The following is a 16322-nucleotide window of genomic DNA, read 5'->3' on the forward strand; positions in this document are numbered from 1 at the left end:
TGACACTTTCAGATGGGACGCAATGTTCCGAACAAGTTTCAAACCCTTCATAGGAGTGTACAGTTTGTGTCCCAAAAACATACATAACTGTTCATGTTTAGAGACAAATATTTAATACAGGTATTGCCCAAGTTTCATGTTTAGAGACAAATATTTGATACAGGTATTGCCCAAGTTTCATGTTTAGAGACAAATATTTGATACAGGTATTGCCCAAGTTTCATGTTTAGAGACAAATATTTGATACAGGTATTGCCCAAGTTTCATGTTTAGAGACAATTATTTGATACAGGTATTGCCCAAGTTTCATGTTTAGAGACAAATATTTGATACAGGTATTGCCCAAGTGTCATGTGCGTGTAACCTATGGCGTGGATGTGCTAGTCGTGGCGCAGTAATCGTCCTAAACATAGCAAGCGTGTTTACAGGCCAAGCGAATGTGCGTCAGTGCTTACATGCAAACTTTGGCAGTGTTTGTATCAATCAATTTCCTAACGGGATAATAATGCTTTAATTTGCGTGTGACATGTGTCGCAATAATGTGTTGGCCAAGTTTACTTTAACGTCCTCGAAAGCAATCCACCCAGCAAAACACATCCACCACAAACACTCACCGTCCACACAGACGTCCTGTCCATTGGAGTAGTAGTATCCGGGAGTACACAGACACTTGCCCTCGAAACACGTAGCGTTGATGCCGTCAGGGCAGTCACCGTCAGAGTCACATGATTTTTCCAGCCATGGTCCTGAACAACACACACACGCCATGTATTTTTATTTGAGAATTATTTGATTTTCATAACGTTACTGTCCTGTCGCTTGGGAACTAGGGTCGCTCCATTTCAAAAAAAAGAAGCTGAAAACGTTACTTTAATGTAAGCGAGTGCCGTAACACAACAATCACCTTTGGAGGCGAAGCCCAATCAAACAGGACTGAGAATGTTAGAGCTAGTTTCTAAGCCCTATAAAAACGTTACGCAAAGGAAACCAAGAACATACAAGCAGACCGCAGCAGCCAGACCCTATCGCAAACAGAACTCTACAATGAGCGCTTCTGGGGTGATAACGCGAGACAACTCCTGTGATCTTGCCGCGAGGTGGCGCCAGTTACCAGCCGAAAGAAAGAAGGGGCATAACCTCACCAGAACCGACCATTGTCTTTTACCGTATAAAATGCACGACTTACACACGAACTGTTACCAAACCGTTATGCTATTTGGGACCAATGCAAGGTTTTTTTCCTTTCTCGTGTGATCTTGCCGCGAGGTGGCGCCAGTTACCATCCAGGGGCATAACCTCACCAGAACCGCCCATTCACAGGTGTCGGCCATAATTAGCTCGCGCTATCTAAGGCCAATGTGGCCGAGTGGTAAACACACTTGCCTAGGAAGCGAGAGGTTGCGAGTTCGACCCTGGGTCAGGGCGTTAGTAATTTTCTCTCCCCTTTCCTAACCTAGGTGGTGGGTTCAAGTGCTAGTCTTTCGGATGAGACGAAAAACCGAGGTCCCTTCGTGTACACTACATTGGGGTGTGCACGTTAAAGATCCCACGATTGACAAAAAATGGTCTTTCCTGGCAAAATTGTATAGGCATAGATAAAAATGTCCACCAAATACCCGTGTGACTTGGAATGATAGGCCGTGAAAGGTGAATGCTCGCCTTAATTTGGCTTGAGGTTTGCTGGCCGATGTGAGTGCGTGATAGTATATTGTGTAAAACAAATAAAATTCCATCTCACACGGCATAAATAAATCCCTGCGCCTTGAATCGCCTTGAATTGAGATATGTGCGCGACATAAATTGCATATAATAATACTACTAAATAATAACTGCATAACCTGCTGTGAAGGTTGACGCAGTAGTCTCCCTGTCATTTTAACGTGATCGAAAGCAAGACACACGATTAAAAAGCAGTGCAAGGTCAATTCAGCTTCTTCACGTGCGATGCGACTCTTGCTTGCAGAGACTGAAGAAGGGCCAATGCATTGTCTTACCCCTACAAAGTACAACAGAACTGAGCTCTCAGCGATACGACTCGTCTAGTTGTGTCAGTGTGTGAAGCGATCGAGGCAGTCTTTAATGAAAAGCAAATATTAACACGATCGCCCCCACTATTCCCGCATGGAATGAACCTTCAGCGACCAGACGAGTCGAACTTCTGACACGTTGGGGCCCTGGAAATGGCATCCTGGAAATTACGTTCCGAATGATGCGCGCGCTCACAAGTTTCACGTGTCAAGCTTACAGCCTTGCTTCCAGACACTAACTAACAAAGAGAAAACATAGAGTACATATATACTTTGGAGGGATGTATGTAATCTGCATTGAATTCTGGACATTCGAATTTAAAATGAAATTCATTACCCAATGAATTCATGTCACAACATCTGCATAGCCTATCTTCCCGATCAACATCACTTTTTCTTCCTGATTCATGTTCAAGTTTGTGACAGCTGCATCTGACGTTGTTAAGTACAACTACATATTTATCTGGTTAAGGGGGTAATGTAACTGTCCTTTCCAGAATTCGACTTAAAACTTCGATATATTAAACATGCCCTCAATTCAGGCGCTGCACGCCCTCAATTCAGGCGCTTCACGCCCTCAATTCAGGCGCTTCATGCCCCCAATTCAGGCGCTTCATGCCCTCAATTCAGGCGCTTCATGCCCTCAATTCAGGCGCTTCATGCCCTCAATTCAGGCGCTTCATGCCCTCAATTCAGGCGCTTCACACCCTCAATTCAGGCACTTCATGCCCTCAATTCAGGCGCTTCATGCCCTTAATTCAGGCGCTTCATGCCCTCAATTCAGGCGCTTCATGCCCTCAATTCAGGTGCTTCATGCCCTCAATTCAGGCGCTTCACACCCTCAATTCAGGCACTTCATGCCCTCAATTCAGGCGCTTCACACCCTCAATTCAGGCACTTCATGCCCTCTTCTTCTTCTTCTTCTGCGTTCGTGGGCTGAAACTCCCACGTACACTCGTGTTTTTTGCACGAGTGGAATTTTACGTGTATGACCGTTTTTTACCACGCCATTTAGGCAGCCATACGCCGTTTTCGGAGGAAGCATGCTGGTAATTTTCGTGTTTCTATAACCCACGAAACTCTGACATGGATTACAGGATATTTTTCGTGCGCACTTGGTCTTGTGCTTGCGTGTACACACGGGGATGTTCGGACACCGAGGAGAGTCTGCACACTGAAAATTAAATCTCTCGCTGAACGTGGGGACGAACTCACGCTGACAGCGGCCAACTGGATACAAATCCAGCGCGCTAGCGACTGAGCTACATCCCCGCCCACTTCATGCCCTCAATTCAGGCGCTTCATGCCCTCAATTCAGGCGCTTCATGTCCTCAATTCAGGCGCTACACGCCCTCAATTCGGGCGCTTCATGCCCTCAATTCAGGCGATTCATGCCCTCAATTCAGGCGCTGCATGCCCTCAATTCAGGCGCTTCATGCCGTCAATTCAGGCACTTCATGCCCTCAATTCAGGTGATGTATGCCCTCAATTCAGGCGCTTCATGCCCTCAATTCAGGTGCTTCACACCCTCAATTCAGGCACTTCATGCCCTCAATTCAGGCGCTTCATGCCCTCAATTCAGGCGCTGCATGCCCTCAATTCAGGCGCTTCACACCGTCAATTCAGGCACTTTATGCCCTCAATTCAGGCGCTTCATGCCCTCAATTTAGGCGCTACACACCCTCAATTCAGGCACTTCATGCCCTCAATTCAGGCGATTCATGCCCTCAATTCAGGCGATTCATGCCCTCAATTCAGGCACTTCATGCCCTCAGCTCAGGCACTTCATGCCCTCAATTCAGGCGCCATACACCCTCAATTCAGGCACTTTACGCCCTCAATTCAGGCGCTTCATGCCCTCAATTCAATCGCTTCATGCCATCAATTCAGGCGCTTCACACCCTTAATTCAGGCGCTTCACGCCCTCAATTCAGGCGATTCATGCCCTCAATTCTGGCGCTTCATGCCCTCAATTCAGGCGCTACACGCCCTCAATTCAGGCGCTTCTTGCCCTCAATTCAGGCACTTCATGCCCTCAATTCAGGCGCTTAATGCCCTCAATTCAGGCGCTTCATGACGTCAATTCAGGCGCTTCATGCCCTCAATTCAGGCGCTTCATGCCCTCAATTCAGGCGCTTTATGCCCTCAATTCAGGCGCTTCATGCCCTCAATTCAAGCGCTTCACGCCCTCAATTCAGGCGCTTCATGCCCTCAATTCAGGCGCTTCATGCCCTCAATTCAAGCGCTTCACGCCCTCAATTCAGGCGCTTCATGCCCTCAATTCAGGCGCTTCATGCCCTCAATTCAGGCGCTTCATGCCCTCAATTCACGCCCTTAATTCAGGCGCTTCATGCCCTCAATTCAGGCGCTTCACGCCCTCAATTCAGGCGATTCATGCCCTCAATTCAGGCGCTTCATGCCCTCAATTCAGGCGCTACACGCCCTCAATTCAGGCGCTTCTTGCCCTCAATTCAGGCACTTCATGCCCTCAATTCAGGCGCTTAATGCCGTCAATTCATGCGCTTCATGCCGTCAATTCAGGCGCTTCATGCCCTCAATTCAGGCGCTTCATGCCCTCAATTCAGGCGCTTTATGCCCTCAATTCAGGCGCTTCATGCCCTCAATTCAAGCGCTTCACGCCCTCAATTCAGGCGCTTCATGCCCTCAATTCAGGCGCTTCATGCCCTCAATTCAATCACTTCACGCCCTCAATTCAGGCGCTTCATGCCCTCAATTCAGGCGCTTCATGCCCTCAATTCAGGCGCTTCATGCCCTCAATTCAGGCGCTTCACGCCCTCAATTTAGGCGCTTCATGCCCTCAATTCAGGCGCTGCACGCCCTCAATTCAGGCGCTTCATGCCCTCAATTCAGGCGCTTCACGCCCTCAATTCAGGCACTTCATGCCCTCAATTCAGGCGCTTCATGCCCTCAATTCAGGCGCTTCCTGCCCTCAATTCAGGCGCTTCATGCCCTCAATTCAGGCGCTTCACGCCCTCAATTGAGGCGCTTCATGCCCTCAATTCAGGAGCTTCCTGCCCTCAATTCAGGCGCTTCATGCCCTCAATTCAGGCGCTTCACGCCCTCAATTCAGGCGCTTCATGCCCTCAATTCAGGCGCTTCCTGCCCTCAATTCAGGCGCTTCCTGCCCTCAATTCAGGCGCTTCATGCCCTCAATTCAGGCGCTTCATGCCCTCAATTCAGGCGCTTCATGCCCTCAATTCAGGCGCTTCACGCCGTCATGTTTGTGCAAAAGAGTGTGGGTGGGCCCCCCCTTCCTTAAGATCCTGGACCCGCCCTTGCACTGTATAGACACTACGTCATGTCAATTCAATCTGTTGTTTGAATAAGGTAGGGAAATGAATGGCCTTTTCAGGCATATCATTGGTTTTACAATCAACAGCCTCATCAGAAAGACCTGCTCTCAAACGCATATGCCTAGTTTGTTTTTATGATGGGAAGCATAGAATGTAATAATGCTGGATACATATCTGTGTCTCAAAATATCAGTTCAGTCTTAAGTGTTTCTATAATAACATTCAAAAATAGAATTGCTTCTACTACAGAATAAATTCTATATTGACTTAAAATGCTAGACATTATAGTGTAAATAAACAGTCGCCAGTGATTTGTGTTAGTTACAAGTGCTTACCGCAGTTGTCACTGATGTAGTTGTTCATGGGATCCACAGCGGAGGTGTCGCCATCACACACAGACGTCAGACAGTCGTAATAGTAGCCAGCCAGGGACGTGTCTGACGTTGCCAGGCACTCGGCTTGCGATGGATCAGCAAAGATGGCCACGCACTCCATCGCGGCTTGCTCTTTGTATTGACAGCTTGTGAATTTGCTGGCCAGGTCCTTGCAGGTCGTACTGCAACATCGACATCAAGGCAATGTTCATCCCGATCGCATTCATGAGCAAGGTTCAAAGAAAAATGTAACTTTAAATTCATACACTGGATTATTCCAGTGTCATATTGTACAGAATGCACGGCGAGAAACCACATTCATAAAGTAGGAAATGTAAGTTAACATTGTACGTAGGAAAACACATTGTACAAGAAGTGAGGTTGATCGGAGATAAATAGGTCATAATATATCATGCTGCTGAACAATGTTTAAAGGGAGGTAATGCGTGTGTTGCGTGCAATGACTGAGTTGCGGAAAGTAGTATTTTCATGATAAGGGTTTGTTCTCATGGTGAGAGGCACAGACAGGCAGATGAACATGGTGAGAGACACAGACTGGCAGATGAACATGGTGAGAGGCACAGACAGGCAGATTGCTAGGAAGCTGTTTGAGAAAACGAGGAAAAAAGTGGAAAGTGCGAAGTAAATTCAGCCAGGCAGAATGCTAGGAAAGTAGAAAGTGCGAAGTAAATTCAGCCAGGCAGAATGCTAGGAATGTGGAAAGTGCGAAGTAAATTCAGCCAGGCAGAATGCTAGGAATGTGGAAAGCGCGAAGTAAATTTAGACAGGCAGAATGCTAGGAATGTGGAAAGTGCGAAGTACATTTAGCCAGGCAGAATGCTAGGAATGTGGAAAATGCGAAGTAAATTCAGACAGGCAGAATGCTAGGAATGTGGAAAGTGCGAAGTAAATTCAGCCAGGCAGAATGCTAGGAATGTGGAAAGTGCGAAGTAAATTCAGACAGACAGGATGCTAGGAATGGGGAAAGTGCGAAGTGCATTCAGACAGACAGGATGCTAGGAATGGGGAACGTGCGAAGTAAATTCAGCCAGGCAGAATGCTAGGAATGTGGAAAGTGCAAAGTAAATTCAGACAGACAGGATGCTAGGAATGTGGAAAGTGCGAAGTAAATTCAGCCAGGCAGAATGCTAGGAATGTGGAAAGTGCGAAGTAAATTCAGCCAGGCAGAATGCAAGGAATGTGGAAAGTGCGAAGTAAATTCAGCCAGGCAGAATGCTAGAAATGTGGAAAATGCAAAGTACATTCAGACAGACAGAATGCTAGGAATGTAGAAAGTGCGAAGTAAATTCAGCCAGGCAGAATGCTAGGAATGTGGAAAATACGAAGTAAATTCAGACAGACAGAATGCTAGGAATGTGGAAAGTGCAAAGTAAATTCAGACAGACAGAATGCTAGGAATGTGGAAAGTGCAAAGTAAATTCAGACAGACAGAATGCTAGGAATGTGGAAAGTGCGAAGTAAATTCAGCCAGGCAGAATGCTAGGAATGTGGAAAGCGCGAAGTAAATTCAGCCAGGCAGAATGCTAGGAATGTGGAAAATGCGAAGTACATTCAGATAGACAGAATGCTAGGGAGCTGTGCGCATGTCCTGAGAGTAGCGGCTGATTGGTGCCTGTGCCAGTATGTGAAAGCATGAGAGGGTATTTGTAATCACGCTAAATATCTACTGGGAGGAATGACAAGGCGAGCAAATTGAAACGTGTAAACGAACTTCCTCCCCCAAATTATATATTTAGATTTCAAAGCGCGTTCTGACCTAGTAAATACAGCAAGTGTTGCCAAGACGTGTAGGTGTCGAGATGACATCACCCTCACACGTACTAGACATGTATAGATTTACAACTCCTGGGACTACAACAAGTAGCAGACGGGGTTTTTGCATTTTGTATATTGTATGCATGTATGAGTATATCGTATTGTTCTTGAGGAGTTTCCACAAGGAAGTTCCCGACAAAACTGTGCCACCCATGTTTTCCTGCATGTATTCGTGGTTTCCGAGTCCTGCGATTGTTGTTGTTAGCTTAGGATCTTTATCGTGTGCACGTAGCGCACAGTGGTGTTCGGACACCTGAAAGAGTTTGCGAACGTTGATTCTTGGAATCACAGAGTTCGAACCCACGCCGATAGCAACTAACTGGTTTTAAGGCCGGTGTAACACGAGAAAATTACTCCCACGAGATTTTTACTCCGGAGTAAACATTTCGTACGAAAAAGTTACTCCCTTTACGAAAAAAGCACTCCCCCATTGCACGAGAAAATTACTCCCCAGGACAGGTGAGTTCCGAGTAAACATTTCGTTCAAAAATGTTACTCCCCTGACGAATAAATAACGAATAAATTACTTCACCCCAACACGAGCAATTTAACTTCCCATGCCAGGTGTACGAAATTTTTACTCCCTTGTCCCCTGTTAGTCTTGGTGGTGGAAGGGGTGGAAGGAGGGTAGCGCGACATTCGTGTGCGCAAGATCACTTATTGGCATTATCCCTTCGCCCGCATCCCATTTTTGCATACGATATTTTTACTGGAAGTAAAAAAAATGGGGAGTAAAAATTTCGTGGAGGGAGTAATTTTTTCGTGCCTTGTGGAGTTCTTTTCTCGTACGAAAGGTGTACTCGGAGTAAGAATTTCGTACAAAATATTTACTCAGGAGTAAATTTTTCGTGGAGTAAAAATTTCGTGTTACACCGGCGCGATACCGACTAAGTTACGTCCCAGCGGAGAGTCACCTTAATAAAAGAAAGCACGTACGTCCAAGCTTATATCTGATACTTTTCTACGTTGTGTTTTGTGTGTACGCAACGCTTACGTGTCTGAAACTGCCTTTAAGTTATCACATTTACTTGGACACTTGCACGATTCACTGTGACTAAAACGTGTGTCACGTCCTTCTCTCCTTGGTGCAAATAGATCCACCACACTCAGCTGTTACTGCCTGGAAACCAGCACATACAATTCCGCTTTCGCTTGCCCTTCCTTGGCCTTTTCATGCCAGTTGTCTATGCTGAATTTGTACAGACGAAGAACATTTACAGCAAATGTAGACGAAACCAGTTACTAGTTGACGTCGACGAGTAGAAGACGAGTACAAATGATGTATACTGAGCGGACACGTTTGATTATTACATGAGACCATTCCAGTTTAGTTTAGAAAGCAAATAGCCATGTTTGAATAAAATGTTGTGACTTACCTCTGAACGACATTGTCGTGATTCAGCACGATGTAACTGACGAGCGCGTCATCCGTCATATTCCCTTGCCCCGGAAAGAGGGTCGTCATCGCATTGTTCATGGCGTCAGTCGTTGTCTCGTCCCCTGCATGATTTGAAAGAACATGAACACGTTTTTAAACGTGGGGCGTCAGAGAGAGAATTGAATTGAATTGAATGGAACTTTATATTTCAAGGGTGACAGTAATCGCAATGCCAGCCTGCTTTTTCTTTATCCGGCTTACTACATAACACATCAATATAATCAACATGTCCAGCAATCAACAAGACATTTCAAATGCATTATATGATGCATTGGCAATGATGGGAAATTATAACGCATTTTGTGTTTGCCTAATACATGCTCTTTGTGCATTGTGTAGAATCATGTGGTTCAATACAATCAGATAGTACTAATACTTTAACAGCTACAAAATAGTTGTACTTACAAGTTGTGCATTGTGTAGAATCATGTGGTTCAATACAATCAGATAGTACTAATACTTTATCAGCTACAAAATAGTTGTACTTACAAGTTGTGCATTGTGTAGAATCATGTGGTTCAATACAATCAGATAGTACTAATACTTTATCAGCTACAAAATAGTTGTACTTACAAGTTGTGCATTGTGTAGAATCATGTGGTTCAATACAATCAGAGAGTACTAATACTTTATCAGCTACAAAATAATTGTACTTACAAGTTGTGCATTGTGTAGAATCATGTGGTTCAATACAATCAGATAGTACTAATACTTTATCAGCTACAAATAGTTGTACTTACAAGTTGTGCATTGTGTAGAATCATGTGGTTCAATACAATCAGATAGTACTAACACTTTAACAGCTACAAAACAATTGTACTTTCAAGTTGTGCGTTGTGTAGAATCATGTGGTTCAATACAATCAGATAGTACTAATACTTTATGTATTGTGTAGAATCATGTGGTTCAATACAATCAGATAGTACTAATACTTTATGTATTGTGTAGAATCATGTGGTTCAATACAATCAGATAGTACTAATACTTTATTAGCTACAAAACAATTGTACTTACAAGTTGTGCATTGTGTAGAATCATGTGGTTCGATACAATCAAATAGTACTAATACTGTAACAGCTACAAAACAATTGTACTTACAAGTTGTGCATTGTGTAGAATCATGTGGTTCAATACAATCAGATAGTACTAATACTGTAACAGCTACAAAACAATTGTACTTACAAGTTGTGCAAGAGAGACAGTGTGACAAGGGTCTTGAAAGTTGGTTCATTGGTTTGTGACTTAAATACATCAGGAATGGAGTTCCACATAAGGCCCCACGAATATGAGAGACTGAACTTGTACAGGTCAATTCTTTGAGTTTGAATAATCCATGTGTTTAATGTTATTGATATATTTATTTTGTAACTTTGAAGCAATGAGGTAAAAAGCATTCCCTGACATAATTGTATATATTAATTATTACACCTTTGTTATAGGAAAATCCTAATTTGATAGGAAGAAACTGTAATCTTTTATAATCATGCGTGGAAAAAGATGTATTTTTAAAAGAATTAATTTCTATCTTTCCTTGTGCGTGGGTTAGAAACAGTTTAATCTTTAAAACCTTATATATATTTTTAGATGAGCTTTTGCAAAGCGTTTTGATTTTGTGACTGAGACAGGTTATTATCAATGGTTATTCCCAAGACTTTATGGCTTTCGACTTTGGTTACATCTTGATTTCGTATTTGCAATGTCGGAAATCTAGATGAAAGATTTGGTCGTTTTTATCTCGTGGTTAGACGCATGCATTTAGTTTTATTTGGGTTCAGTGACAAATGGTTTAGTTCTGACAATTCTAGCGATCGAGTAGGGGGATCTTGGAGGATTTTTTGCTATTTCAATAGGATCTTGGTGACCGGAATAAATTGTAGTATCATCTGCCACAGTGTGCACATGTATTTTACAAATATTGGAAGGTCGTTATAATAGATTAAAAATAGTAACAGACCAAACATAGAACCTTGTGGTGCTCCAAACCTTTGTTTACAAGAGTGTGATTGGTTAAAAAAAAAAGTACTTTAGATTTTAACATGTAACCAGAATTAGTTGTCAAACAATTAGGTCAAAAGCTTTAGTAAAGTCAACAAATAGCAGCACAGAACATGTTATTGTTAATTGGTCAGCCATTGGTCAAATACATTGTTTCATATGAGTGTTTGGGGTTAAACCTGTTTGATTTTCGTGCATTAATTTATTGTTTTCAAAGTGTAAAAGAATGTGCTCATTGGTATGTTTAATATTAACATTTTTTTTAAATGTTGTTAATGTGTTTATTGAGAAAGAGACAGAGAGAGAGAGAGAGAGAGAGAGAGAGAGAGAGAGAGAGAGAGAGAGAGAGAGAGAGAGAGAGAGAGAGAGAGAGAGAGAGAGAGAGAGAGAGAACAAGAGAGAGAGAACGAGAGAGAGAAATCGAGATCGAGTGGGAGAGAGAGAGTTCTTTAAGCATTTTCTTACACATCTTTAAACAAATGCGTAAACTTTTCTTTGACTCTTTTTCACTCGCACGTTTTTCAGCGGGATGCTCACAACTGAAAGAAAGAGGGCGTTGATTACTTGTAGTCAGAAAGACAACGTTGCTCATAGGTTTTAACCAAGCCATCATCGGCTTAGATTTATCATTTTAAAAGCTACGTTTACATGACTGTTAACGAGATAAGTACAGGGACATATAGTCACAACCCGCAGCTATGCCAACAGGCAGATATCCGTACCACACAGTGACTCTGGCAGTCCCTCCGAGACAAACTCTGGGTCCGAGCACGTGACGACCACGCTCCGTTCCGCACTGCTGAACTCCACGCTGAAGACTCCGTCCTTCCTCAACACAGCAGCTGCCCTGGACTCGTCGTAGTCTGCGAAGTCCACAACGCTCTTAGAGCCCTCCTTTACCTGCCAGGGGTTGGTGGTTCTGAGTTCGCTAAACTGGATTGCAGAAAGAGCATGCGTTAGATCAGGACATAATTATTTATATTGGCAAGTATCGTTCACATTAGCGTGTTTCTCACGAAGTTCAACAAAAGTTCTTCTAAAAAATCAAAGCGTAAGCTTCCGTTCTAAAAGAGGGGAACAGATCGTGTCTTATTATACAAGAATCGGTTTAGCACTATGCATTTCCTGTCGTAAACAACATCAACCGCAACACTAAGCATCATTATAATCACCAAAGCCATCATCATTAACAACAACAACAACAACAACAACAACAACAACAACAACAACAATGTCAACCCCACCACCATGATTACCACTGTCACCACTACCACCACCATAACAACAACAAAACAACATCAACATGATTACATATCTATCCGATAAACGACCACATGTCTATACTTGTTCCACTCAGTAGACAACTACATTTATTTAAATCTATTTAAAGTACCATTGCGTCTCCAATGAGGTTAGCTGACCAATGAAATTTGTTCGTGTAAACAGCAATACGAACTTGATGAAACACATTCACACTAACATTCAACACCTTTGAATGGCACGCACTGTAACGGTTCCTCTTAGAACTGTGTTTATGTACGATTATTCGTTTTGATCGCTGTTTCTGTGTTATAAGTAGGCCAGTGAGGTGCAACAAGACAAATGTCCATGTTTATGTACAATGAACATGGACATTGAAGTTTTCTTACGTTATCTAATCTTATCTTATCATATCATACATGTGTGCTGGATTTCTGTCCAACCCAAAGTAACTGCTTGGAAGTGTGAAGAGAATCAAATTATTATGACATAACGATACCACCGCGCATCAAGTTTGATCATCGTGCCCAACTGCGCCAGAAGTCTGACAGAGTGATTATGCTTTGGCAAAAAATCTCCCTTTTTTTGAGAAAACAAAACCCTGACTCAAAAAGGAAAGTAAATAAAATACGTACACACCTCGTTTCAGCGGATATTTAAAGTAATGTTCTTATAGTTCGTGGTCATGAAATATCTCGTTAAAGCTCAAATTGTTCATGATCAACTAACTTCGACCATTCTGTTGAATATCCACTGAGACTCGGTTTGTAACCCCTAGGCAAACGTGCGGCTAGCAGATGTGTGTCTATGGTCATTCCAAACCTTGTCCAGTCGTCTCACTGAGGTTCGTATCTTCACGAATTCACTGGTATTAGCGTTGACCACTTTGACCCACACGGTGTCCGGGGAGAAACGGTGACTGTCTTCCTGGTCTACCGCGCTGCCTGGAGTGACCTTGACCCGGTAGTCCCCGCACCTGAAGTCCGCGAGACGATACTTACATGGAAGCTCCACGTCCGCTGTTTCTCGGTTGAACATTGTCAGTGTTCCGTGACGTCCAATGGAGCATGCTTTCTCGTCTGAGAGAAATCATTGAAAGGAAAATATTGAAATGGAAGCATTCTAAATTTGTGTTGAAGTTACATTGGAAGTCCTCTGTACCATCTTGTTTTATTGTTATGGCTCTTATCTCTATTTCACACATGCACGCCTAACACAGAAAAGGACAAGCGTGTTGTCTCTCAGCATTTAGTTATAGTCATATGTACCGTTGACATAGACACGCTACATGTTGAACAGTCATTGTTGTTGTTTCTAAGTATTTGGTTGAACAGTCATGTACCGTTGACATGGAGAAGCTACATGTTGAACAGTCATTGTTGTTGTTTCTAAGTATTTGGTTGAACAGTCATGTACCGTTGACATGGAGAAGCTACATGTTGACCATGGTTGTTGGTTTAACTACATTTACTTTTAAAATGTATTAAATCGTCAATTTCTTTAGTCAACAACTTTAACTGGTATGCTCTTTCAAAACATTGTGTTTACGAATTTGGGGTTAGACTCAGCGGTACGAGGTTTGAATAATTGAGCGGTAGCAAAACGCACCCGATTTAAACCCTTGAAGACTTGTTCCATTTAACATATCTGCAGGTCGGAGATGGCAAAATAACCCCCACATCATCGGTGACTTGAAGACAGCAATGTCAGCCAGGTACAGGGCAATCCCCAAACAGGCAAACGTTCGGAGGGGTTATTTAGAACACATTTTAGAGAGAAGATCAAAGTCGGTATACTAGTGTTAGACCAGTAAACCAAAACGTAAGCTAATGCGCACCAACTATGAAGATAATTCGTTGAACTCAAACTGACTTAAAACAAAGAATCCCTTCGTGTTTAACTCACGCTTGCAAGTGATGCGCTCTATTGACCAATGATACGAAGGCAATCCTCCATGGGGGAGACCCATTGTCCACTTTATGAACTGATCATGGATAATCTCAAGTAATTGTACACCAAATATGTGACCCACCACCACGAAATGAGTCGCATGTCACCTCGCGCGGTTCTGCGCTAGGCTTAAAATAAGTCCTGGGAGTGTCTGGTAACAGTGTGAGGTTCACCTTAGTCACAGGCTTATAACTCAAACAGTTTTCGCTCTTTTCTAAAACGGTTTTCACCACTGGATAGAGCATAAACAACCTCTTTAGGAAAATGTAAAAATATGAAAATCATGCAAAGGTGACATGCGACTCATTCCGTGGTGGAGGGTCACATATGAAGTAGGTCGTTCAACAGTGATATCACTGTTTTTATTGGCTGCATTTCTGGGGGTCACCTTGAGTGTTAGGTATAAAGAGAACCCATGTTAATCATACCTGCCAGTGAGAACTCAAAGGTGACAACACTGACGAACAGCACCAGAGGTAGGAACACGGCTGATGACAACGGCATCTTCGAAGTTTGCTGCAAATCAGATCTGACAACAAAGTGGCAATGCAATCAATACACCAAATCACCTTAACTAGGAGAGCAACTGTTATCATTTGTGTTCACTCGATAACGTCACAGTAAATGCAACACTACTATAACGTTTGTAAAGTCAAAAATTGGAGTGACGTTTTCCCCCTAAATGTCCGATTCAAACGCATGTGACGTCACGCATATTTTACTTTTGTATTTTCTTTTTTTTCAATTTGCCGGTCGTTTTTCAATTTTCACAAGTGAATTTGGACATATCTGCTTCGGTGCATGAGGGACGCTGACTGGCCCAAACAATCGCTAACACGCCCGTGCAAACCGAAACGTCTTTCCCTTGAGCAGATTACTGACAGTCACGTGCAAATCAAAACGTCTTTCCCTTAAGCAGATTACTGACAGTCACGTGCAAATCAAAACGTCTTTCCCTTAAGCAGATTACTGACAGTCACGAGCAGCCCTGTGTGCAAAGCCATACTAAATTGTGTTAAACATTGAGCTTGTGGCACAAACATGAAAAATGACTATCTTTTGCCTTTGAACATTATTCTTAAAAAGTCCTTTAATATTTTTGGTTTAACAAGAGTAATTAGTGTGTTTTTCACTGTTTTGAATGTATGTTACTTTTGATAACACAAATACTGGGCTCTTTTGTTTTGTTTGTGGTTAACAAAAATCAATAATGATATGACGGGCGCAGTGGCTTGGTGGTAAGACGTAGGCCTCCTAATCAGGAGGTCGTGAGTTAGAATCCCGGTCGCTGCCGCCTGGTGGGTTAAGAGTGGAGATTTGTCCGATCTCCCAGGTCAACTTATGTGCAGACCTGCTAGTGACTTAACCACCTTCGTGTGTACACGCAAGCACAAGACCAAGTGCGCACGGAAAAGATCCTGTAATCCATGTCAGAGTTCGGTGGGTTATAGAAACACGAAAATACCCAGCATGCCTCCCCCGAAATCGGCGTATGCTGCCTGAATGGCGGGGTAAAAACGGTCATACACGTAAAAATCCACTCGTGCTAAAAAACGAGTGAACGTGGGAGTCTAAGCCCATGAACGAAGAAGAAGAAGAAAAAGAAGAAGAAGAAGAAATCCACTTTGTGTTTGACATAACACCGATAATCAATGTTTCATCATATGCGTGGATGACATGACAACATCTTTCCTCTTCCGTTTAATGTATCAGGTAAAGTATTACAATGTAGAATCGAATTGTTCTTTTTTTCAGTTAAGGATTTTTGACATGTCCTGGTAAAGCCTATGCACTGAAACAGACACTGACTCGACAATGAGAATGGTGGGCACGTTACTTGGGGTGTGCTTAAAGAAGAAAATCTTCAATATTTTAACCATCCTATTACTCACTTTGTTTTGCTTTTTTTCTCTCACTATGTTTAGTTCATTACAACACGTAAACATTGAGAAAGAAAGACACAAATAATCCAGAATTAATTCAACTTCCAAAACTAATGTCGACATGATTGTGTTAGACTGATATAGAGAAATTAAATACTAAGCAACGGAACACTTACCAACTAGAAGGCCGGGCTCCAAGAAGAGAGATGATGTGGTCGCTGTGGGCCGAGATATTTATACAGCTA

The 16322-nt window shown here is 42.9% G+C and overlaps 1 protein-coding gene across 2 annotated transcripts in view; it reads right to left on the reverse strand.

Moving 5' to 3' along the window:
• Positions 1-16322, reverse strand: part of LOC138950310 (uncharacterized) — a 17938-nt gene extending 1616 nt beyond the window's left edge. The window contains exons 1-7 of one of the 2 annotated variants that reach the window (XM_070322059.1): positions 16254-16322; positions 14623-14723; positions 13067-13323; positions 11707-11917; positions 8928-9051; positions 5677-5897; positions 615-746 (exon numbers count right to left, since the gene is read on the reverse strand). In XM_070322059.1, coding sequence (XP_070178160.1) covers positions 615-746; positions 5677-5897; positions 8928-9051; positions 11707-11917; positions 13067-13323; positions 14623-14698 — 1021 coding nt within the window. In that variant the 5' untranslated portion in view covers positions 14699-14723; positions 16254-16322. The remainder of the gene's footprint in view (positions 1-614; positions 747-5676; positions 5898-8927; positions 9052-11706; positions 11918-13066; positions 13324-14622; positions 14724-16253) is intronic. The other variant, XM_070322060.1, reaches the window with a different exon arrangement.

Source organism: Littorina saxatilis, linkage group LG16 (assembly GCF_037325665.1).
Source record: "Littorina saxatilis isolate snail1 linkage group LG16, US_GU_Lsax_2.0, whole genome shotgun sequence".
Taxonomy (NCBI): Eukaryota; Metazoa; Mollusca; class Gastropoda; order Littorinimorpha; family Littorinidae; genus Littorina; species Littorina saxatilis.